Source organism: Xylocopa sonorina, chromosome 10 (assembly GCF_050948175.1).
Source record: "Xylocopa sonorina isolate GNS202 chromosome 10, iyXylSono1_principal, whole genome shotgun sequence".
Taxonomy (NCBI): domain Eukaryota; kingdom Metazoa; phylum Arthropoda; class Insecta; order Hymenoptera; family Apidae; genus Xylocopa; species Xylocopa sonorina.
The window spans coordinates 10,473,564-10,496,307 of record NC_135202.1 but is presented as its reverse complement, the minus strand read 5'-3'; the positions used below and the strand labels follow the sequence as shown (position 1 = coordinate 10,496,307).

Genomic DNA, 22,744 nt, shown 5'->3' with positions numbered 1-22,744 from the left:
TCAGCTAGCGTCCTTTATTGATGTTCCATATATCGTAAAATACAATAACAGCGTAACCTGTGTACATTGCGACAGAGGATATACCTGACGCAAGAAATTTCGTAATTAAAAAACATGAAAACATGAATGCAATATTGACGAATACATATATACATCGAACGACAGCTCGTACAGTTATTCATCGATTTCGGTACGGTTCGCTTCGAACGTATATTGTTAAATGTCGGACATTCCACGATCCCCTGGTCGCCACGTGCAATTTTCGTGATCGTCATGTATTATTCGATATTTAAGTGTTCCATATTTTTCACGGTCTTAACAACAACGTGTTCGAGAAGCATCCGATACGAAGAAAGTCAAGCAATCGAAAGCTCTACCATCAACAGGTAATTTTTCACCTTTACGTTCGACGTACAACGCGTGACCTTATCGTGTCTATCCACACGCGTACGTATACACGGCTGTCGGTGAATCTACGACTATGATATTTACGCGAACGCCAAAGATAATTCAACAAATTCTCTCTAGAATATATTTCAGCACCCCACGCTACAACGACCCGCCACTGCCCCATAAATTCTCCTTATCCCCGTACCATTTATCTAGCTTTCCACCGAGTACATCGGAACATTCTTTCGATTTTTCAAACGAGCTACTCCTTGGACGAATTCCGGATTACGTGCCAGATTGCAGATGCGAAAGTATGTTAGACACCGGAGCTACGGGGCGGTGGTGCAACTGTTAGCGTCAGCGACGCTTAAATTACATTTCGTCGACCCCCTTGCCCAGATAAAATTCCGAATTCGCATGGAACCCTCGAATCCGACCCGTAATTCACGCCCGTATCTATGAATCCGCGGAACGAATCGGGAAATATCGTCACGTACCAGGAGAATTTTCGAGGCATATTTATTCCCGCGTCTCTTTTAAGACATATTTATGGTGGCTTACTTACCGGAAGCGTCGCGGGACCAGCCTCCATCTCGACCCTGGTCACCTTCCGACTGCCGAATAATACCGAGCACCCGCGAATAAATCCACCACACCTGCAACGATAGAAAAATATATTTAATATATATTAACATATGTATATATCGAATATTCGAATTATGTATATGTATATATAATTATTTAGTGATTTTAGAAATACTTTCTGCATTGAAATTGTTCTTTTTCGTATTATTTAGTTACCATTTTGCACGTTCTTGTTATTTTATATGATATCTAAAGTATTATCTTGTTTTATATTTAAAAATGACTCTACGTTTTCTTTCTTTTTCAGCGATAATACTACTTTACCGAATCTCCCGGTAATTCACGATAAATCTGACTCGAAACTCAGCGCCAAAAGAAGTTTAGTAATTTTTGTACCACCAACCGAGGAAGAGGAAGACGCGAAACGTAACAGCCAGAAAACAAAACGATGTAAGACAGCTGGAACCATCTTAAAAACGAAAAATACGGAGAACGCCAACAGTAATGGAGAACAACCCGAATATATTCTTGGCCAAAGGCACAAGGTTCGCCACGGTTCCACAAAGAAACCAGCAGCTAAACCAGTAATAAGAAAAGTGTTATCGCCCATGGAAAGAGCAAGAAATGCTACGTTCCTCGACGAAGATCTCATTAATTCGCTTCGAGATCAACTAAGACCCGGACATCCGAAAGTTGGCGCTACTCGCAAGAACTTTTCACCGAAGACGAGTATAATCGACGACGATAATTTCGTTTGCTACTGCAGAGAAAAGAATAATCCATCCTCTAAACATAAGGCTGATCGAAACATGGTCCCGAAGCCACAATCACTGACTCCGACAAAAAGTAAGCCGAACAGGAAGCTCGATAATAAGAGGATACCTATTAACAGGAAGCAAGGTCCAAATCCAGTCCATGGGAAACTTCCACGTCGACCAATTTTATCTGACAAATTACCTCCATTGCAGCCTGAGAATTCTCACTATGCACCCAATTATCTGCCCAACAATATGTACCCTACTTTTCCACAAAGAGAAACAGTACCTTACATCCCGTACGTCTATCACGCGGATCCTCCACTTTCTGTGGCCCCAAACATAGACGGAAAAGAAATCCCGACGAAAATCGACATTCCGTCCAATTCGCTCGGCAATAGACCCGATTCGATCGTTGGGCAACGAGCACCGATTGACCAACAACGTAATTTTAATAAGAATCAACAACCCGTTGGGCAAGGTCCGTGTCCTCCAAACAATATGATTGGCAAGAGTCTGACTCAACCTTCGACTCTTCAAAAAACAATTCCTGCAACGACTTCGAGAACGTTTACGAAAGAAGACGCACCGAGTAACGACGAAGAAGGTCCTGGCACTTTCGCTAATAATTTGCAGTCTACTTCCGCAGAAGTTCCTAACGTACAGGCTACTAATCCGAATACAGATGCCAGATCGTCTACAGACTTTGATAATGAGGATACGAATGAATATGAGACGACGGACAGCGGAACCGTGGACTACTCCGATGTCCAGGAATTTATAACCACGTCCAAAGCTTACACCGACGAAACTGAGCACGAGGTATCAACCAGTTATGACGATTTTCACGTGACTGTTCCTATGAATACGGATACGAAGGAGGATCAGGATTCTGGCTTCAACTCGCAGAGTCAATCGAACGTCCCTGCAGAAAATTCGATAGAACCTGAAGAAGTTGAGTTGCATACGGAAACGAAAAATTTGGACGACGCGAATGACTCTGACCAGGGAAACGAGGATGAAGAGGACGCTGTGGTAGGAAAAAGCAATCCGTATCCGAATCAAGAAGGATCTGCAGATAACGATTCGAATCAGACCTTCGAATCCAATATGGGGGATACGCGAGAAGTCGAGGGCGATTACGAGTTCAAAGAAGCCATTCCCATAGAAGAAACAACAGTATTTATTCTTGAGAATTCGGCCTGGCCAGATGAATCTGGTGTACCAGGGATCGATGATAAAGATGGTCAATCGAACGGCGAATTTTCTGCAGAAGATTACGCGATTGAATCGCCGGAAACGGAGGATAATGCCGGTCCATTAGAGAGCGATTACGAGAGAGAAAATTTCGAATCTGATGAGACCGGGGAAAAAATCGACGGCGAGGAGGGCGAAGAAAGAAGTCCAGTTAGCGATTCTATGACGGACGAGACAATATATCCCGTCGACTTGGTGAACGATTACACGACAATTGCCGAAGATTTCATAAATACGGACAATGAGAGAGTCGGGGCTGAACGCGTAACGGGAATTCAGACGGAAAATGAGGACGACGTCCCATCTTCCGTCGAGCCGACACTGAAATCGTCCACAATCGATGATGCCGAAGGGATAAAGGACCCGTCGAACCAGAGCTTGCCGTTCTGCGACAACACGCTGCTCCAGAAGTCGATAAAAACGGTAATTAATAACTTCGCCGCGGATGATGACTCGAGCGAGGCGAATGACAACGCGAACGAGGAAATTGTGGGCGTCTCGAAGGGTGAAGATTTACTGGCGGAGATCGTGGAAATTCCAAACTTGAAAGGTATTTTGTCCATGCCGCCGATAGAGCATACGATTCTGGAGAAGGTGAAGGACTTCCTGGCGAGGGCAACTGGAATTACTAGGAAGAGGTTCGAGGATGCCTGGGCCACCAATGTCATCAGAAATAATTTACGTAATATAATGTCTGCAGCGCCTATCTCCAAGACAGAACTACCCCCCATGGCTGTCGAAGAACGTCAATTCAAGGATGGTAAGTGGATGACGCATGTGGTCACGCTGGAGCCGTCGTCAGCCGAAGAGAACCGTGTTCCAACCGATCTGGAGAGATTGCAAGCCACAGTTAAGAGCATTCTACGTGACCCAGCTATCAGTCTACAAGCAGCCAGAAACCCTACTGTTCAGAACATGATCGTTCAAAGTATTCGAGGAACCTTCAAGCCAGAGAACGGAATTAACGGCGAAGCTTTCGATGATGCGATAATTCAGAGCACATTGAACAACGAATTGAGCATTATGGAGGCAGAAAACGATGAAGCTGTAACGACGGAAAGTCTACTTGAGTCCACCACTAATTTTGATGTCTCGGATATCGATATGAATAAACTTTTGGACATCGCCAGAAGCGAGGCAGGCTTGGACGATAAGAAAGGAAGCGAGTCGGGGACTTTAGAAGGAACCGTATCGACTACTTTGAAGTCCTCGGATACGGGTTTGGTAGGAGCAATGAAAGATTCTGAATCCTCCGAATATTTAAACGAAAATACTGTTGTTCCAATTATGGAGACGAATCAGAATGATGTGCAAATTCAAGAAGAAAACGAAACATCGGAAGCTACGAAAGACGTCGAAATGGATGCATACGAATCAACTACTTTGAACGTGGAAGAAATTCAAAAATTACCAGAATATAACTCTGCCTCTGCTAAGACTTGGCCAAACGTTGCTGCCACTGCAAGAAACCATGATAAATCTTGGGCTACAGAAATGGAGGATAATGCCTCGGTAGAACATAGCTCTCCAACAATAGATCCTACAGAAAATGCTGATGGTATAGACGGAGATGAAGCTGAAAGTGCAGAAAAATTGGTAGGGATGGAACATGCGAGATCGACTACAGAACTCTATTCGAATGGCATTTCTTCCGTGCAGGACTTAACGTATTTGGGGAAGATCACTGTGGAAAATGAGAATAAGACGGACGATGTGCTAAGCCTTCGAGATTCCGAGCTATTTTACATTGGCGACGGTGTAAAGCTACCTCTAGAGATACGAAAATTGAACGATGGATCGTACGCTTTATCGATTTCCAGAAAAGTCTGTGAACACCTATTAAACAAGGAATGCCCTTGTTGCGTACCTCTGAAAGGTAATGTTGTTCGGACGGTAAAAAGAAGTTTGGGGACGAAAAATGCTGATAAGACAATCGAAAGGAACAAGAGGCAAAGTATTTCCAACCGCGAGTCGAAGAAATCAATTTTGCCGAACGAGAAAAGGAGATACGATTTAGCTGACGACAGCATACAGATTTCCTCAATGCCCGTGGAAACTTTCGCGAGAAGATACAATCTGTCTCTGAACTTGGAGAAAGTGCAAACTCCGTGGAATTTCGACGCGAGGGGAAAGATTGATGGGCGAAATAAAAAAGAAACCAATGTCGACGTCAATCTCCGTAATTTATTGTCTGTCCACGCGGTTTCGGAAAACGGTAAACCAGAAATAACTATTGCAAAAGACAGGAGAATAAACAATAATCCATACGAGGGCGGTGATGCAACAAGTTACGAGCATCGTACAGAAAAGGAAAGAAGACTTGAAAGATATCGATATCAACGTAACATCAATGAAAACGTGAACGAGCGGGTAGAAATAATAAAAAATGTGTTGAACTGGTTAAGAGATATGATCTTAAGTACAACCACTAAAAAATGAATAATATTTTATTATGTATAAACGTTTCAAAAATAGCACTTTTTTTTTTAATAATTTACTTAGCTATATTTTAATACATTTTTGTACGCTATTGTATTATTTTTTCTAATTTACCTGTATAAAGATAAAATAAAATAAAAGCTGTTTATAAAAAGAAGAAATATTAAGATTCGAACAAAACCATCCTCAACTATACTTTAAACATCGATTTCCTATTTGAAATAACTTGAAAATCTTTAAAATAATGATATCGAAGTTCTATTATCGTGCTAAACCTTATTTTTTTTTACGTATTTTTATACCATCGTCATCTCTTAATCTTTCGTATCGCGCAAAAAGATAGGTGATTCATATTTCATGACGTAATGCTATAGTTAACTCTGTTATGTAGGTTGTGACACCAATCAATGGCAGGTAGTTTGGTTATGTTTGGCAGGTACGAATTTCTGTCAACATAGCGAGAAAATGGGCTTGTTTGGCAAATCTCCGGAAAAGAACCCGAAAGACATGGTTAGAATCGAAATGAGCATTAATATCTGTTCGATGTTTATACGGAATCGTATTTCAGGTTCAAGAATGGACACACAAATTAAGGAAAGAGGGCTCTCAGTTGGATAGACAGGTTAGAGGTAAGCTACAACAACTAGTATTTTGTAGGATAAATAATAAAGCAACTGATAACATTTATGTACAGCAATTCAACGAGAAGAAGAGAAAATAAAACGTTCTCTGAAAGAAGCAGCAAAAAAAGGTGACAAGGACGTCTGTAAGATTCTAGCAAGAGAGATAATACGTGCACGAAAAACTTGCAATAAGCTTTACACGTCGAAAGCACACATGAATTCTGTTTCGTTACAAATGAAAAATCAGTTGGCAACAATTAGAGTTGCTGGTTCAGTCTCAAAATCTACAGAGGTAATGCAAGCGATGCAATCGCTAGTAAAAGTGCCTGAAGTAGCAGCAACAATGAGGGAATTATCAAAAGAAATGATGAAAGCTGGTATTATTGAAGAAATGTTAGATGAAACTATGGGATCTATGGAAGACTCTGAAGAAGTAGAAGATGAAGCGGATGAGGAAGTAGACAAAGTAAGATATCTGAGTAGACATTTAAAACCATTAAAGGTATACCAATGAAACAATCTATTTCCTTCACAGATTTTATGGGAAGTCACAGCAGGCCAATTGGGAACAGCGCCTGCAGTTGTTACAGAAACACCAGGGTCTACTATTGTAGCGTCTACATCTGCTGAAGAAGAAGGCGAAGAAGTAGATGATAAGGAACTTGAAGAAATGAAGATGAGACTACAAAGTCTTCGTAGTTAGGTGCAACATGTACATAAATCATCTGCATTGAATTTAGAATCAGCTTTGTCCTTACTGAGCACACATATACATATATGATGTACAAATACAGTGGAATGAATGCCTAACATATTGCAATACCACTTCATACTATTAATTAATGCTTTTATATCAAATAACCAAAAAGAAAATTAAGTATTATAAACAAAAAACAAATGTTTTAATTTTATCTATGTAGCTTTCATATCCAGCTCTTATAATCTGTACGTAACTTGTAAGAATACCACTATATTTTATCTACACCTAAATATAGAGAAGCTGGCTTCTTAAGTACAATTAAGTTGAAACATACATTACTTAATTTAATTACAATGATATGTATTATACATAAAGAATGATTTTGACTGTTATTGTTTTCTGCATTTCCTGTTTATACCTGTTATTTGCATATAGTTACTTAATAGGAGTAATGTAGATATATATATATGTAGATGTATATATCACTGACAGATGCATACACGAAAGCCTTAGTTACTTAGTTCAGACGTTTTTAACTTCAGTATTTTGATACTTATTTACACTAAATCACAGGATTATATTACATAAGAAATTATGTCTCCAAAATTTGATAATTGTGTAGAACATCCACTTAGCATTTTATGCAGGTGTACAGACTATCAGAAGATAGTAAATAAATTTACGTCTTATAATATTGGCACTGAACATTATTTATTGAGCAAAATGAATGTAGGTAAGCAATGGTACGAATTAGTTCCTTACACAATAAAATTAAACACTACTTTAACTTTGCTGATCTGTCTTAGAACCAATTGCTTCAGCAAAAGTTTTGTGGATAAGAAACAACTTGAAATTAACTGAAGATGTTTCAAAACCATTACTTCTTTACCCTCGAGAACAATTTCATATTAATGCTTGCAATGTAGACAAAATATGGATACCTACTGTACCAAGTCTAATTCCACTAAAATTTATATTTAAGCTATAAATTTGTCTAATCTTATTATTCTGATCGTAATGCATAATCAATATTTATGATAAATACATTTATAACAAAATACTTAAATTATTTTCATCTTATACTTTATTACTGTTTGAAAAAGTTTTATTGCACAAGAAAATGTACATGTATATATGTATATACACTGTACATATGCATATACATATAAATACAGACATGTAAATCACATAAATTATGTGCTAAAATTATATTCCTCCTTAACTTCCTGTTAATAATTTGAGATATAACATTAATTATATCTTCATCAATTTCCAAAGTGGATATTGTAATATTTTTATAAATTTTTGCAACAATACGATATCTCTCCGATTTAAAGATGTATATCTCAACAGCAATAAAAACAAATGACATGAGAATGTGGTAAAAGAATTTACTACAAGTATTATTTGTACTCTACAAAATGTATAGTTCTTTTTAGCCTATTATTATCATGCCTATCACCATTGTGTATTATAAATATATAATAAAAATAATATATCTTAATTATCATTGGTTAAAGAGTATATATATCTGGTCTCTTTTAGTATATATAGGTAGTTGCAATGTGCACAAGAATTTGAAGTATATATATTTAATTATATACTCTTAAAAATACCATCATTTATTCTTATATTAGCAAATTTACAAGTGATCAATTACCATATTAACAATTGAAAGTTTTATTTGTGCTCTGGCTTTCCTAGGGAGTCTATGCATGTGAGGTGCCAATTTACGCAAAAAATATTTCACTTCACTTTTAATAGGAAAAATTGTTCTTCTCATTGTTCCTGAAACTTTTTTACGTTTCATAGATTTTTGTTGTTTAGGTGATAAACATTCTACTTCTTCAAAGTCCTGATAGAACTGTTCTTCCTTTACATTATCTGCTTCCTCATCTAATACCTCTAGTGTATGTGGCAAAATAACTTCTTCATGTACTTCTAACTCTTCTGTTGTTATTCTGTCTTCTGTGCCTTCTAGAGAACCAGAAAAAAACTGGACTATATTCCTATCTGCTTCTTGTTTATCTTGCTGTACAACTGGTAATGTAAACAGTGTTTGACCATTCTTCATCCACACTTGCTGTCTTTGATTAATTTCATTGGAAGTAGTAGGAGCATGGACGATTTTTGTTCTAGTCTGCTTTTTAGCAGTTTTTACTTGCTTTTGTTGTTCTTGCTCTGGAAGATCTATCTTAATTAACAGACCCGGTGGGATGCTGGACAAACTATGCACTGGGATAGGTGCACCCAAGTTTGATATGTCACCAGCAAATGGTAAAATTACTTTCTTTATGTTATCTTGAATGTTGATATTTGATGTAATATGGTTTGCTATAGTCATAGGCTGAAGTTGATCGGCAAATTGGATTTCCCAATTGGAAGTAGGAGGAAGCGGCAATTTCCTTACCACACGGTTTTCAATGTTATTAGGATCTGGCCTTGGAATGTTGATAAGAGTTGGCCTCCTAGATTTTCCACGTTTTTTTGCAAGAGGTGTAGGCTTATTATCTACCTTTGGTTTTTTACTAGATACTAAAGGTCTTGATAAACCTTGTTTTTTAATACCCTTTGCTACATTAGTACAATTAGCATCGTCTATTATGTCTTGCTCATCTTCAATAGTTTCTATTGATTCAACAGAGTTTAGTTCCGATACATCTTTTATAGTTGGAACTGCATCGCATGGTCCTATTTTATGAAAACTCTGTCCTGTTTGAAAATGTTTGGAACAAAGTACTAATTTCCTTATTTGATTTGGAGACATTTTTAACAAGTCCTCTCTACCCAGAAATTGACACCATCTTAAACATCTACCAATCTCATATGCAGGAAAAGGATGGAACTTGTATCTTTCTAGTTTATTTCTTGGATCAGACCTTAATCTACCACAAGCAGCACACGCTTGACTTTCTAGAACAATAGGCGGCAGAGGTTCTAATTTTTTAGATTTCTCTGGAGAATTATATTTGGATTCGGATGCTAATTCCATAATATATTGCTCAGATCCATCTAACAGATCAGGATTTCTGATATTAGGAATAGCATTGTCTACCAGTCTGCTTTTATAACCAGACATAAATTGGGAACGGTCAAAATGTTTTGAACAAATGTAACAAAACAGGATCTCTTTTCTAGTCAATCTGTAGTATGAATCAACGCCAACAAAATCGAGCCATTTCAGACACCGGAATTCTTCACCAGGAAAGTGATGAAAAGTTACACCATCGTATCCTAAACCTGATGGATCTCGACGAAATCGCCCACACAGTACACAGGTTATGTTGTATAAACTTTGTTTAGGATCGTAAATCGAAGGTACTGCGTTACAGTTCAATCTGTCGAGATATTCGTTTAGAAAGTCCTTTTTCTCGAAATGCTTCGAGCAAACCATCCGTTGAAGTAGCTGCTTTTTTGTAAGTTTATACAAGTCTTCGCGGCAACAAAATTCCAACCACTTCCGACAACGAGCTTCATCGTTCACGGGAAATCCAAAAAACATATATTCCTCTTCTTTATTACTTGGATTCATACGCGAACGACCGCATACAACACACGGATGTGGCATTTTTGAAATTATCCTTTATCGCTGTACTTGTCAAATAAACAACCTCATCTTGTCACAGCTTCATGAAAAATGTTAAGTAAGAAAGCATTTTGATTATGGCAGCTGGCACATTTCCCATTAGATTTAAAGTTAAATTATTTTTTCATAGTCTTTTTGTATACGATACAATTTTATGATATGCGAACAATAAAACTCTATAATAAAATCCAATAGCCCCTTCATTATTGTTTGATTCTACATGTACCTTAAGCTTCAAAGATTTCCACAAAGTACAGTAATACTGAAACTTTTTGGATGTTTAAAATTTACTTCCAAATGCTTCTTACTTATAAATAAATATTAAAAATTCACTTTCTTTGCGTGTTACTGCACTTGTTGCGCTTTTCATAAGTTGTACAAGAGGTTATGTTGCTTGCTACAGCGTCTTTCACCTAACCTTATGTAAGATAGTACAGTATCTATAATTTGGCAGTATACGAACTAACCTAACAGAAAGTCTGACTGTCAAAGTACCCCTTTTATAATAAAAAATATGGATAAAATGGCAGAAAATTCTAATAATCCATACGATATTAATGGGCAGCACTTTAACCCTGATATGTATTTTCAAAAACTATTAAAAGTAAGTATATTTTCTAATTTTTTATTGTTTCCTGTATTTATTTGAAAACGAAATAATTTCTTTCTATACAGGAATGCACACTGAAACAAATTATGGACCATGAAGCAGAAATTATAAAAAACACCCAAATATTACATTCGGATATGCAAACCCTAGTATACGAAAACTATAATAAATTTATATCTGCTACAGATACCATCAGGAAGGTAAATTTATTCACAGCTTCCACAAGTGTATTATTTAGTTAACCTCTTAATTTATATATAACATACTCTCATACATTCTTCAGATGAAAACTGATTTCAAAGAAATGGAAGATAGTATGGATTTGCTGGCAAAAAATATGGACAGCATTACTTCATTTTCAGAACAAATTTCATCGACATTGCAGGGTACAAGACAACAAATTGCAAAATTATCTTCCGTACATGCACTATTAAGGAAGCTACAGTTTCTTTTCAAATTGCCTGGGAATTTGAAAGACAAAATGAATGAAGAGAATTATGTACAGGTCTGTATGTGGTTTCCTCAATTTTTATGTATAGGTCTGTATGTGGAATTCTTCATTTCTTTTAGGCAGTACAAGATTACATTCATGCACAACGTGTATTAAATCAGTATGGTAATATGCCATCCTTTCAAGGAATACAAAAAGATTGCGAAGATATTGTAGAAGAACTTAAGTCAAGATTAAGAATGCAGTTTCACAGAAGAGATGCATCAACTAAATCCTTAGCCGAAAATGTAGACCTTTTGCTACAGCTGAAAGAACCAGCCGATTCTCTGTGTGCTGAATTTTTAACACATGCAGATGGCAGACTAACCGAACAGTTAGATGTCCTAAAGGATATGTATGAGAATGATATTATAGAATTTGTAGATGTGGCTAGCTCGGGATTTCTTAGCGATTTATTCTTGATTGTTGCGTCATATAATGATATGTTCGTAAATCGACCACTATCGGAGGATAACGAATTCGCCGATGATTTTGATACAAAAGCCATTACACGTTTGAATAATTTTGTCATGAAAAACATGAAGAAATATTTCGATCTAATTGGAAAAAGAGTGGAGAATGTAGCGGACACAGCTGTTTTAGTGAAAGCGTTAGACAAATTCCATGGAAGACTACAAGCTATGAATATGTTGTGCAAAGAAACAGATTTCGCAAGGTAAAATAATAGCACGTTTATTACGCAATAAACGAAAAATAAAATGCACGTTATAACATCTATTTTTATCTAACAGGACCGGCACCGATATTGTCATTAATGCTGGTAGAAAACAATGTCGCAATCATTTAGATAGTTTAAAATCCCATTTAAATGAAACACTTCTTAAAGTGAGACAAATATTAGCAGCTAAAGTTTCTCAAGAAGGCGATGGTAGTTTGGCTGAACTTCAGACATTGCTTATAATCCCTACTATTGAAAAAGTTAAAGGAGTTTTGCAGGATTTACTGGTTTGTTCTGTATCCTTATTATTCTTTTAAAATTATAGTGATGTACCTGATGGTAATCAATTTAAAATTATGCAATGTTAGGTATTCTTACAACCGGATCTGTCGTTTAGTTTAAAAACGCAATTCCTCCAAAATTTCTGTGTGGACGAAGTTAGGGAAGGTCTGGTAGTTGGCTTTTTGCATCATTTAATGGCCATTGCAAGTGGATTTTGTACCGGATCTGATACTCCAAAATTCCCACCTACACTCTTACTTTTATCAAGTAAAATGTGCATTGAATACAAAGAAACTAATGTCAAGTACTTGGTAAGATGAATAATCTCAAAGTAATTTTAAAAGATAGAACTATAACCAATCACTTGTTCATTATTGAATTACAGCTCACTACTACCGATGATTTGTTCAATATTGAACAGTACACATCATCTGCCAATGTAATTACAACTGAATCAGAGATATGCGACAAGTTCCAAGAAGTAGCACAAAATTTATTGAACCATTACGTTCGCATTCAAGGCTTAGCAGTCTCGCAAATGCTAAGGAAATCCGTCGAGACGAGGGACTGGTTACATACAATCGAACCAAGGACAGTTAGAGCTGTTATGAAGAGGGTCGTAGAAGATGTAACGTTAATCGATACCCAAGTCGCTGCATTATACGACGATTCTGATGGACAAGTCGATAGAAGCAGCGATAGTAGCAGAAAAACCCATAGGTAAAATACTTTCGGAACAGCGAGTAGAATACTCTACTAAATAATCTGCTTCTTCTCAGCGTTAGCGTGTCGAGGCATCATTATAGATCAAGCTGGTCATCATATACGCCTAATCACATGGACTCATCATTGGTGACGAATATCCACAAGCTATTTTCAGAGCGTATTGAAATTTTCTCATCAGTTCAATTCAATAAAGCTTCCATTCTAACGGGAATCATTAAGATAAGTTTAAAGGTAAAGTACTTTTAGCAGGCACACTACCGCGATAGAAACAGGTGCTGTCCGGCAGTAACAATGATAAAATAGCACTGCCATTATCCACTTTGCATCGCGAAGATACCTCGTTCTCTCGCATTGCGTATACCATATACTACTACGCAATACATTTTGCGAAGTGTATCAAGGATCAATATTTCGTCCAAAACTTACGATAGGAATTATTTTTTTGTTTACAGACTTTTCTCGAGTGTGTCAGATTACGAACGTTCAGTAAATACGGACTCCAACAAATTCAAGTGGACACTCATTATTTGCAACTCTATCTGTGGAGATTTGTCTCAGATGAAAAGTGAGTTTAATATATTACTAATTTGTGCAAATATAATGTCGTGTGACAATCTGCTTTTAGCGTGGTTCATTTCCTACTGGACGAGATACTTGGAAGTGCTGTACATAGATGTTTAGAACCAGTTTTAATGGAACCTAGCGTTGTCGATATTATTTGTGAAAGAGGATAAATTGTAAACTGTGATAATGTCTTTTTATCTGCCGGTGTGTTGTACAGTCTTTTCTAAAGTACTGTACTGTATTATTATTTGTAAAATATAATAACTGTTATCATGATTTACAATGTACAATATTATTATGTACATGTTTGTAAATTTTATCATTAACATTGTACATTCCACGAATAAATTTTACACCATCATTACCTACATCCTTTTATTCGTTTCATATGACCGCCCACGCAGATCGAATACTACTGGGCCTGATCGTGTCAAAGTACTACAATTCAAGTAACACGATACATGCCATACATTTCTGTCTTTCCTTCTCCATCGATTTGACGATACGATCTTCTCTTTCCATTTACCCTCCCCACCAAACCGAGATAAAATAAACTCATCAAAGTCTTACTACTCTATAAGAAGCAGGGTCAAATGATTCTAATAAGTCTTAATTCTCTGCTACATTCTGCACTTTTGAACTTTATTATCACGTAAATTTCATTGATCCCCTTATCTCCTTTTCGTTACTTTTTTTCCCCTTTTTTTAATCATCGTTTAATGGGTCCGGTGTCTACTCAGATTTGAACGAGTATTTTTGCCGACATAATCGCCATCGAAACTACGTTTTTCCCCGTCGACGATTCTCGTGTATGCGACGCACAAATGTGCAAAGAATAAATGGGACAAGAGCTTATAGTATACGGGGTTCTGCCTGTACCCCCTTGGCAGTGGCTCGAGTTAATTCGAACTTCCTCTCGCTGGATGAGATTCATTCTCCGAGTATCCGGCGTAGGCCTACGCACAGCATTCTACCTAATTTAATAAACTCTTCTAAATTACTCGGCCGGGACCATTCCCTCGTTCAATCATGAATTTTCCCTGGAAATCCAGGGAAAATTTCACGGTATTTTACTCCCAGACTGGTCTCGAATTGGATATCACCTTGGGAAACCAACGTGATAATTTCAAATTCAAGCTTGCTTCAATGTTCGCGGTGGTTAAACCCGTTTTTCTGGATACTTATTAATTGGGAATGTCCTCAGCATCCACCCTTGATTCGCGTTTGACGAATCAAACGTGAAATTCGGAGGTTCTACATCGTTCTAAGATGAACGAATCGTACGTTCTTTTGTGAGCAAAAAAGCGACATCGTTGCCGAGGCATATGTGGCACACGTGATCTCAGGAAACACCTGTACACGTGTATCTTCTATTCGTTACGAAGTGTATTACTGATGGCACGATCATTGCAGCGTAAACTGTGGCCATACAGATATTGGAGAAACGAAATTACATATAATTGTGGTATCTGCTCGTAATCAAAAAAAAAAAACCTCATCGAAAAAATGTGCAAACTAAAACGAGATACTGTTATAAAATAAAGGTGAGTATTTTCAATATCAAAAAATATCTATAAATACCAACGTGTTCCGGTTAATTAACATATGCGATAACTTGAAATACGAGTTTACGATATTTCCCTAGTAAAATAATAATAAAATAACGATCATTGCTCACACGGAATTAACATGGATAATTTTTGCAAAAACATAATATATAACTCCCATATTCGTTAACAATTCTCTGGGGATAAATTTCGAAGACGAACCACGAGAAGAGCCACTAAACTGATTCATGTTTTATTTAAATCACAGGAGACTCGAGGTTGGCCTAATCGATGCACAATAGATCGGCATCGACGGAAGAAAAGGCCACGTAACAGGGATTGTGTCCTAATAAAAAGGTGCGTTGCGTGGTACGTAGGTTGGTTTAAATCAGTAAAATGGACCCGCATGAGAAAATCGTGCGTGGATCTATCCACGCAGGGGCGACGATTATCACAAAATGACCAAACTATTTCGAAGTGCAAGCTGACGGTCGTTCAGGAGCGCATTCGGTGGCATAGGGGCACACCGCGTGCACGCATTAATCAGCGAGCTGTCCTTTTCCTCCATTAAACTCTATATACGGCTACCGTCATTCTTCGTCAATTTGCACGGACGGACCTACTCACGGTCCTTCGACCAATTATTATTTGCTCGACTAACGATACGATTTCTAATCTTCGATGTTTGTCGACGAAGATCGTACTTTGGAGCGATACGCTCGGTAAACAACCGAAAAAAAACATTTAACGTGGATGACTCACGGGACAACTAATTACTTCAACTGATATTATACCTATTCTAAATAATTTAGCTTTTTCCCTTTTAGGCGTGGCAAAAATAGATGGCTACCAACGAAGATATTTCGATTTGTGACCGTAATAATGGGCGTGGAAAGTGATATGCCCGTTGCTACGCTCGCAAATTAAGCTATCTTCTCGGCAGGTGTCTCGTGATACACGGAACTGCATCGATAAAATGATCGGTCCCATCGACCATCGGACGAATTTTCCTCTAGAAACGAAACGCGTCCCCTCGGTTTCGAAGATCGAGGGTAAACTTGGTGGAAAATTAACACGTCATGCGATAAGAAAAATCGTCCGAGAGAACGACAACGGAAACTTTGAACTTTAGTCCCAAACCGGTGTATATATTTGGGCCTACATTTCGTGTAGCGCAGTCAGCAGGCAATTGTCGGGAACAGAAGAACCGGAGAAAAGCTGCCAGGCCAGTTCAATTTGCTAATCTGTCTGTTAAGTAGTAGTGCCGTAGGTGATGATCTAGAAATTCACCTCGACACGATTACTTCTCAGACAGATATGCAATAACTGCACTGCATTCACGTTACGATTGGGAGCGAAGTTTGATTTCGTAAAAGATAATCGCAGGTAATAAGTTGTAGCGTTATTGTACTCACGGTACGTTAAACTGATGTTCAAAGATGGCCAGCTTCCCCGAGGAGTCCTTGGCGGCATTCCTTGCAATTTCAAATCCATTGTCCTCTGCATATAATCCATGGGACTCGTTTTCACACCACACAATTGTTAAACGAATCGTAACTACGACTTTAAACGATTAATTGTACGCGTAAACTCACATTGTCTCGCTTACGAAAGTAAAATATATCGGGAAAACGAATTGTCACGCGCGAAATCTCACTCTCTCGAAAAATGAACTACTGAATCGGAAGGAAATCTCTCGGCCAATCAACGACGCGGCTGCCTCATTACCCAAGCCCGCGATTCTCAACTAATACCGCGTGCATCAAATCAAGACCATTTTCAAACTGTGTAATAGTCTGATTTTAAAAAAATAGATGGAAAATAAATTGTACGCTGTACTCTGACATATATTTTTGATGTACCACTGTTATTTTATATCTCTAAACATTATTATGTTCATTATAGGATAAATAACTGTATGATACGTCATACAATGCTTCTTGACGCACGTAGTTCTTTCGAACCATTAAATGGATATATAAATTAAGAGATAAACCGTATAGAAATAGAAATAGACTATCTTGATCCTAAAACAAGTATTCTTTCTATCGAATTTCATTGTCGAGCATTTTGTTGTTCTATATGGAAATGTTGGTTATGCATGGATTTCCGCGGTGTATTAGCATTTCGAATGGAATCTCGATAGTTGGAGCAAGTACAGGTTGAAAGACACTGTCATAGAGAGAATCTAGCGGACGGTTGTCGTCAGCCGCGCGATTCAAATCGTGCGCCAAGGCAAGGCAATAAGGATTTGGTCAGCCGGTGAATGGTTTGATAACAAGCGGTGGAAGGCAGGCACAGGGGAGGACTCATATTGCCCGTCGGTTGGCCGACCATTCAGTGACGCGATTCTTCACTGTCCGGCACTGATTTCAATTGGTAAATTGATTTGGAACGATGGCAAGAGAGAAAAAAAAGAAATAGAGAAAGACGAGGTTAGACGATGAGAGGTTCGGAGAGACCATAGTATGCAGAAGACGATAAAGAAAGAACCATACACCACCACCGTGACTGGGTGTACCATCACACAGCGCAGAAAACGATGGCGGTGGCGGTGGCAGTGGCAGTGCCTCTCTTGCGAACCGTTAATAGGTACTGAACGCTGGTTGAATGCTTAATGCACCGTGCTTCTAGGATTAAATTGACCAATCATTTCCCGCGCGGCAAGGAGCGGCCAATTACAGCGCTCGTCCGACTATATTAAGCCAATCAAGAACAGTTTATCGCTCAGTCGTCAGTCTGCAGTCGTGACGCGTGTGTCGTGCGCGTGTTTTTATTCTGTTCAAACAAGATTCCCTCAAAACTCTCGTGAAACAAATGAATCGCATAGGAGAAAGATGAACGGTAGCTGCGAACAATTCGCGACGGTTCCCACTCCTGCGATCGTTTAGTGTTTTAGATCGCGTTCTCTTATTTAACTTTCCTGTCGTAGCAACGGACTTTTTCGAATGTTCGAAATCGTACGATCAAGTTGGACGAACCTCAGTTTTGTCGATTTCAAAGGGATCTCTTGTTAAGCAAGATTCTTGTTAGCAAAATTCTCAAGGAATTAGCAGGAAAGAATTGTGCGAGGGCGCAAGAGAAACACGTGAATAAACTTGAAACGGAATGCATTTTTCGTTACACGTTCCGGTACATACGATAAAACTCATTCATTCTTAGTGACGATTCGTATTTCAATCCTTTGGGGTCATGTTTCTTGTGATTACCGTGCACTTCTCTTGTCACCAATTTTTTTTCTTTATTAATCTATCGAACGTCTAATAGTTTGTTACTCTCTTTGGAATCTGTACGAAATGATAGTGTGGTGTTACAGAAACGTTTCGACGATATTTCTGTCACTCGAAGATCAAAACGAACAACAGTCCTAATGAGTGACTTCGACGTAAAATTATTACAGTAATAAGTGCGGAAGCATATATCGTATCCATTAGTGACGAATAAGTTAAAGGTCATGAGATTTCCTCCAATTGTTCAGTCAAGTCCAACAATTTCCTTAAATGTTGCACAGAGTCAAGTAATATATATATGTTTTTGTCCTGAAATCAAAGTCCGGTAACTTTTATCCTTACTATTAGAAATAAACACAAGTCACTGATTTGTAATTTATTATATATTTACAGCTTTAGACGAAGAAAACATCGCTATGTTTCATAAAAGCTTTCGTGGTTGCGTAGACAGTCGTCCAGCGTCATTCGGATGCGATTGCTTGTATGCATTAGATACATATACGTAAGAGAAACTTTATTCTTATTTTCATCGTAAATACGTTGACGACCACGCAAACAAGATTAACTCCTAGCCACTAAAGTCATCTCAGATAAGCACTCCGTCATTAATATAACATTCCGGTAGAACTGCTTGCTAATCTCAAACGAAAAAAAAAATACATCCAGATAATTAACTGATCGGCTTATCTTCTTTCGATTCCTTAACAGATGCTGAAAATCTTAACGGATGCACGATGTTCCTTCGCCCATTCTCCTTCTTTATCCGTGAATTGGAAAAACTTTGCCAGACCGAAGAATGTTTTCCACATACTCAGCTTACAAAACAGCCAAGAAATGAGATCACATGTGACCGCACGTATAATAACCCCGCAAACTATCGTTTTAACCTGACACTTGATAAAACGTATAGAGGTCTCGAGAAGAAACGTGGAGAAAAAAGAGAAAACCTGCACGATACTCCGTGTGTCAATCACGGGAACGATGAGAGACGAGACGAGCCGCGAAAAGGTATATTCGAGGCACGACGACTTGGGTGCCTAACAGATTGCCGCGGAAGGAAGCGTTGTAATTGGAGACGACATTTTGTTATTCTGAAAATGTAATGCCACGCATTGCGTGCTCGCCACGGCTTTATCTTCGCGACTTCTTGACCCCACTCGAACGATAATATAGAACACGAGAGAATACAACTCGATGAAATTTGTCGAGACCCTAGAATCGAAATATCGACCAGAGCAAACCTTCAAACGTAGGTTCTGCTCGTTTTGATCGGACTATATTTTCGTTGGCTTTTTCCTAGTGCTCTCTGTTACGCAGCCTCTTTGTCCCGTTCAAGAATGACGCAATATTTGTATATCGAGCAATTGTAACCGCGCAAAAATCGTAAATTACAATGATGTTGATCCAAAACTCGTTGATCTTAAAATAGAACACTTTCGGTCGTGGGGCCGGAACAGAAGCTACTCGGTTCTCGAGATTCCGTGAATTTTTATCGAGACCCGCGTCCACACCCGCAGCGGTGGTCGATTTTTCTTAAGTATCGTTCCGAACGTAAAGTATCGCGTTTTTGTCGTCTGAAGCACATTTCCCCTTTTGCTTCTCGGAATTCTCTCTTTGCCTTCTTCGTTCTATGTCATCCACCCACAATTTGCGCATCGTAGCCTAATAAGTTGATGAGCTATTTCACGAACACCCAGCGAGAGCAGACATTAACAGAAATTAACGTTAATTGATGGAACTCTCCTCCGCTTCTTCGCTCTTTCCTTTTTTCTGTTATCCGCTCTGTTGTTCGCGATCTCTTTCTTGCCTTGCTCCACGTATCTCTGACCATTTTTGCATAGCCGCATTATATTACACTATCTTCGCTCGATTTCCTTTTTGTCTCATTCTGGCCGTCCAAGTTCTTTCTCCCATAGCATGCTTTCTCATTTAACGCATTCGAGCCGACGACTCGAACGACTAAGTCGAAAAAACGATCCTCTAAATGTGTAGGACGCACGCACGTTGCGTGTGTGCAAAGCGCATGGCAGAAGACGGCTACGCGTCCAGCTGAATCTGTAACAGCCGTCACATCTAATAATCCCCTTTTGTGTATAGCAGCTTTGCATTTTTAACAACACCTCGGTTCTCAAGTAAACTTAGCGCGTACTCGTTTAGTCACACCTTTACAAGTATAAAATAATTCATAGAGACAAAACGACCTACTGTGCTATGAAATCGTTTTTCTAAGTTTCGATTAGCGTGAATCTCTGTTAGAAGTTTCGAAGAAGTCTGTTCGGAAAAAATCATGTTCACTGGCCTCAACTCATACCACGCATGCAAACGATGAATACGATGTTTGATGAAACGAGAAGCGTTAAGCAGGAACGCGAGAGAAGAAATCAAAGATTCGATTGTAGTCTCCCTCTCTTTATCGTGGACGCACGCATTTCCGTGCACGATATAATATATTCCTGGACGTCCAATTCTTCGCTTTATTTTGCTTCAATAGATCTTCGTTTGTCTCTAGAAACGGGACATCCCATCTATCGGCGTATTCGGCATCGTTAAGGGTATCTACAATCCAAAGTGGCCAAGATCTGTATCTCTAGAATCTAACTAACCAGAAAATATATGGACAAAATATAATAGTCACGATGTTTCAATCGTAACAAGGACGTGTTAATCGAAACTGTCAATAACGCTTATGCAGTACTAGGATGTTCTCAGAAACGTTCTTAATGTACACGGATGCGTCTCCAGTAGAATAAGCGGCGTACGATGTACCAACTGTGCCTAGGCATTGAAATTTTCGAGACAGAAGCAACAGGTTTCAATGCGGAGCGAACGTTTTATGCGTGTGTAAAGCTTAAAATTTCTCGAGGAGAGGAACAGAGGAAGAAAGAACAAAGAGGCTGCGATAGTGGGCGACTTTAATGATTGCTCGAGGTCGCTTCAATGAGTACCACTGTGTGTCATCGCATCATTATAGTGTGTACGATAGTATAGTGTACGGTACCACGTCCGGACTAATAATTATGACGTGTATCTTACTATCGGTACCGCTTTGTAATAACTCCATCATCACTTCTACAGACAATAAACGTGCATGATGAGTTATTTTTTTTCAATTCACTTTTTATTGCTAATCAGAAGGAAAGGAAGTATTAACAGATTAAATAATCACACGGAGAAAATGTTGCAAAGATGAGAGTATATCTACCTCATAAATAAGCTAACTTAATTGACTTAAGACTTCTATTCGTTTTGTAAAATAGTTATAGCGTGAATGTATTACGCAATGCCTGCGGGCTACTGTATTCTTCTACCGATTATCTAATCTGGCACTAAATTATAGCGGAACGTAGGTACGTCAGACTAATTTTTTCAATCTGCTTAATCGTCTGTTAATCGATGCATACAACTCCTTTTTAACCTTTTAATTTTTAATATTCTTTTGGGGATTGTTTTGCGTTAAAATTAAGTTCATTTTGCAGGGATGCAGTATCACTTTGTCATCGAGGGATTTCTATGACAAGTGTGGAAAGTCACAGCAATGGAAAGGCGGCGATCTATTGGATGCTAAATCCTCCTGTCCTGTTCCTAAGTACTAGTGCCGCAGGAGTGATTAGGTTGGGTTAGAAATTACCATATCTCCTGCTGCTCAAGTGCTTATCAATGGGTCGGGACGCACATCTACCTGTCGAATCATGGACACAAACTTCTTAGCTAAAGTTGACGTCGACATTTCACTGTACAAAGCGATACTTTGTATACATTTACATGTACTTGTATTATAATTATTTTCAATAATAAAAGAAAAGAAAAACAAAAAATTGATTTAATTGGAGGAGCTGGGATTTGAACCCAGGACTTTCAGCATGCGAAGCAGACACTCTACCACTGAGTTACACCCCCTGTTGAATACTTCGTATTTTATGTAAAATAAATATTGCATAATTCCTGTTTTTAAATAATAAAATTATATTTATTCTAACATTTATTATTAAAGAAACCTTACGCATTTTACATTAAAAAAATCCTGAGTAATTTCTTACGCTCTTCTAAATCAATTTTAAAACTCCGAAAGTATAAATGCAATTTAATGAAAAAGATATGTAAACTATTAATTTTTATATTTATAACATTAATGATTATGTAGTAATAACTATATAGACGTTATTTAGAAAATAAGTCAATGTAAAGGAATATTACTTCTTTTAATACTTGAATCAATTATTGCGCCAGTCTAATTGACAATAAATGAACCATTTGAATTGCGGTGCAGTTAAATCAGAATGG

At 38.1% G+C, this 22,744-nt stretch overlaps 5 protein-coding genes, 1 long non-coding RNA gene and 1 other non-coding gene across 8 annotated transcripts; 5 read left to right on the top strand and 2 right to left on the bottom strand.

The window, feature by feature from the left end:
• The first annotated feature begins 273 nt into the window (after positions 1–273).
• LOC143428241 (uncharacterized) lies at positions 274–5,426 on the top strand. Its single transcript, XM_076902965.1, has 3 exons — positions 274–386; positions 1,283–3,132; positions 3,211–5,426. Exons 1-3 carry the CDS (start codon positions 274–276, stop codon positions 5,424–5,426), a joined length of 4,179 nt encoding a protein of 1,392 aa, XP_076759080.1.
• Positions 5,427–5,781: 355 nt separating this feature from the next.
• On the top strand, positions 5,782–7,141 carry Vps24 (vacuolar protein sorting 24). The gene is made up of 4 exons (XM_076903639.1): positions 5,782–5,936; positions 5,995–6,055; positions 6,121–6,515; positions 6,585–7,141. Exons 1-4 carry the CDS (start codon positions 5,892–5,894, stop codon positions 6,750–6,752), a joined length of 669 nt encoding a protein of 222 aa, XP_076759754.1. The 5' UTR covers positions 5,782–5,891; the 3' UTR covers positions 6,753–7,141.
• Positions 7,142–7,284: 143 nt separating this feature from the next.
• On the top strand, positions 7,285–8,219 carry LOC143428620 (uncharacterized). Its single transcript, XM_076903640.1, has 2 exons — positions 7,285–7,482; positions 7,556–8,219. The coding sequence occupies exons 1-2, from the start codon at positions 7,344–7,346 to the stop codon at positions 7,735–7,737; spliced, it is 321 nt and encodes a 106-aa protein (XP_076759755.1). The 5' UTR covers positions 7,285–7,343; the 3' UTR covers positions 7,738–8,219.
• A 121-nt stretch (positions 8,220–8,340) lies between these two features.
• LOC143428618 (uncharacterized) lies at positions 8,341–10,802 on the bottom strand. The gene has a single exon (XM_076903638.1). The coding sequence runs from the start codon at positions 10,315–10,317 to the stop codon at positions 8,392–8,394; it is 1,926 nt and encodes a 641-aa protein (XP_076759753.1). The 5' UTR covers positions 10,318–10,802; the 3' UTR covers positions 8,341–8,391.
• Positions 10,778–14,050, top strand: Vps51 (vacuolar protein sorting 51). The gene is made up of 10 exons (XM_076903636.1): positions 10,778–10,939; positions 11,011–11,145; positions 11,229–11,450; positions 11,516–12,111; positions 12,188–12,401; positions 12,483–12,707; positions 12,782–13,116; positions 13,176–13,353; positions 13,575–13,687; positions 13,748–14,050. Exons 1-10 carry the CDS (start codon positions 10,850–10,852, stop codon positions 13,854–13,856), a joined length of 2,217 nt encoding a protein of 738 aa, XP_076759751.1. The 5' UTR covers positions 10,778–10,849; the 3' UTR covers positions 13,857–14,050.
• A 4,219-nt stretch (positions 14,051–18,269) lies between these two features.
• On the top strand, positions 18,270–19,295 carry LOC143428319 (uncharacterized). 2 transcript variants are annotated; one of them, XR_013102409.1, is made up of 3 exons: positions 18,270–18,365; positions 18,550–18,750; positions 18,857–18,965. It is a non-coding gene; the product is annotated as an uncharacterized LOC143428319 (long non-coding RNA). The 2 variants fall into 2 exon arrangements; XR_013102408.1 differs by lacking the exon at positions 18,270–18,365 and adding an exon at positions 19,172–19,295 and having other exon boundaries at positions 18,658–18,750.
• Positions 19,296–22,288: 2,993 nt separating this feature from the next.
• On the bottom strand, positions 22,289–22,360 carry Trnaa-cgc (transfer RNA alanine (anticodon CGC)). Its single transcript has one exon. It is a non-coding gene; the product is annotated as a tRNA-Ala (tRNA).
• Positions 22,361–22,744: the final 384 nt, after the last annotated feature.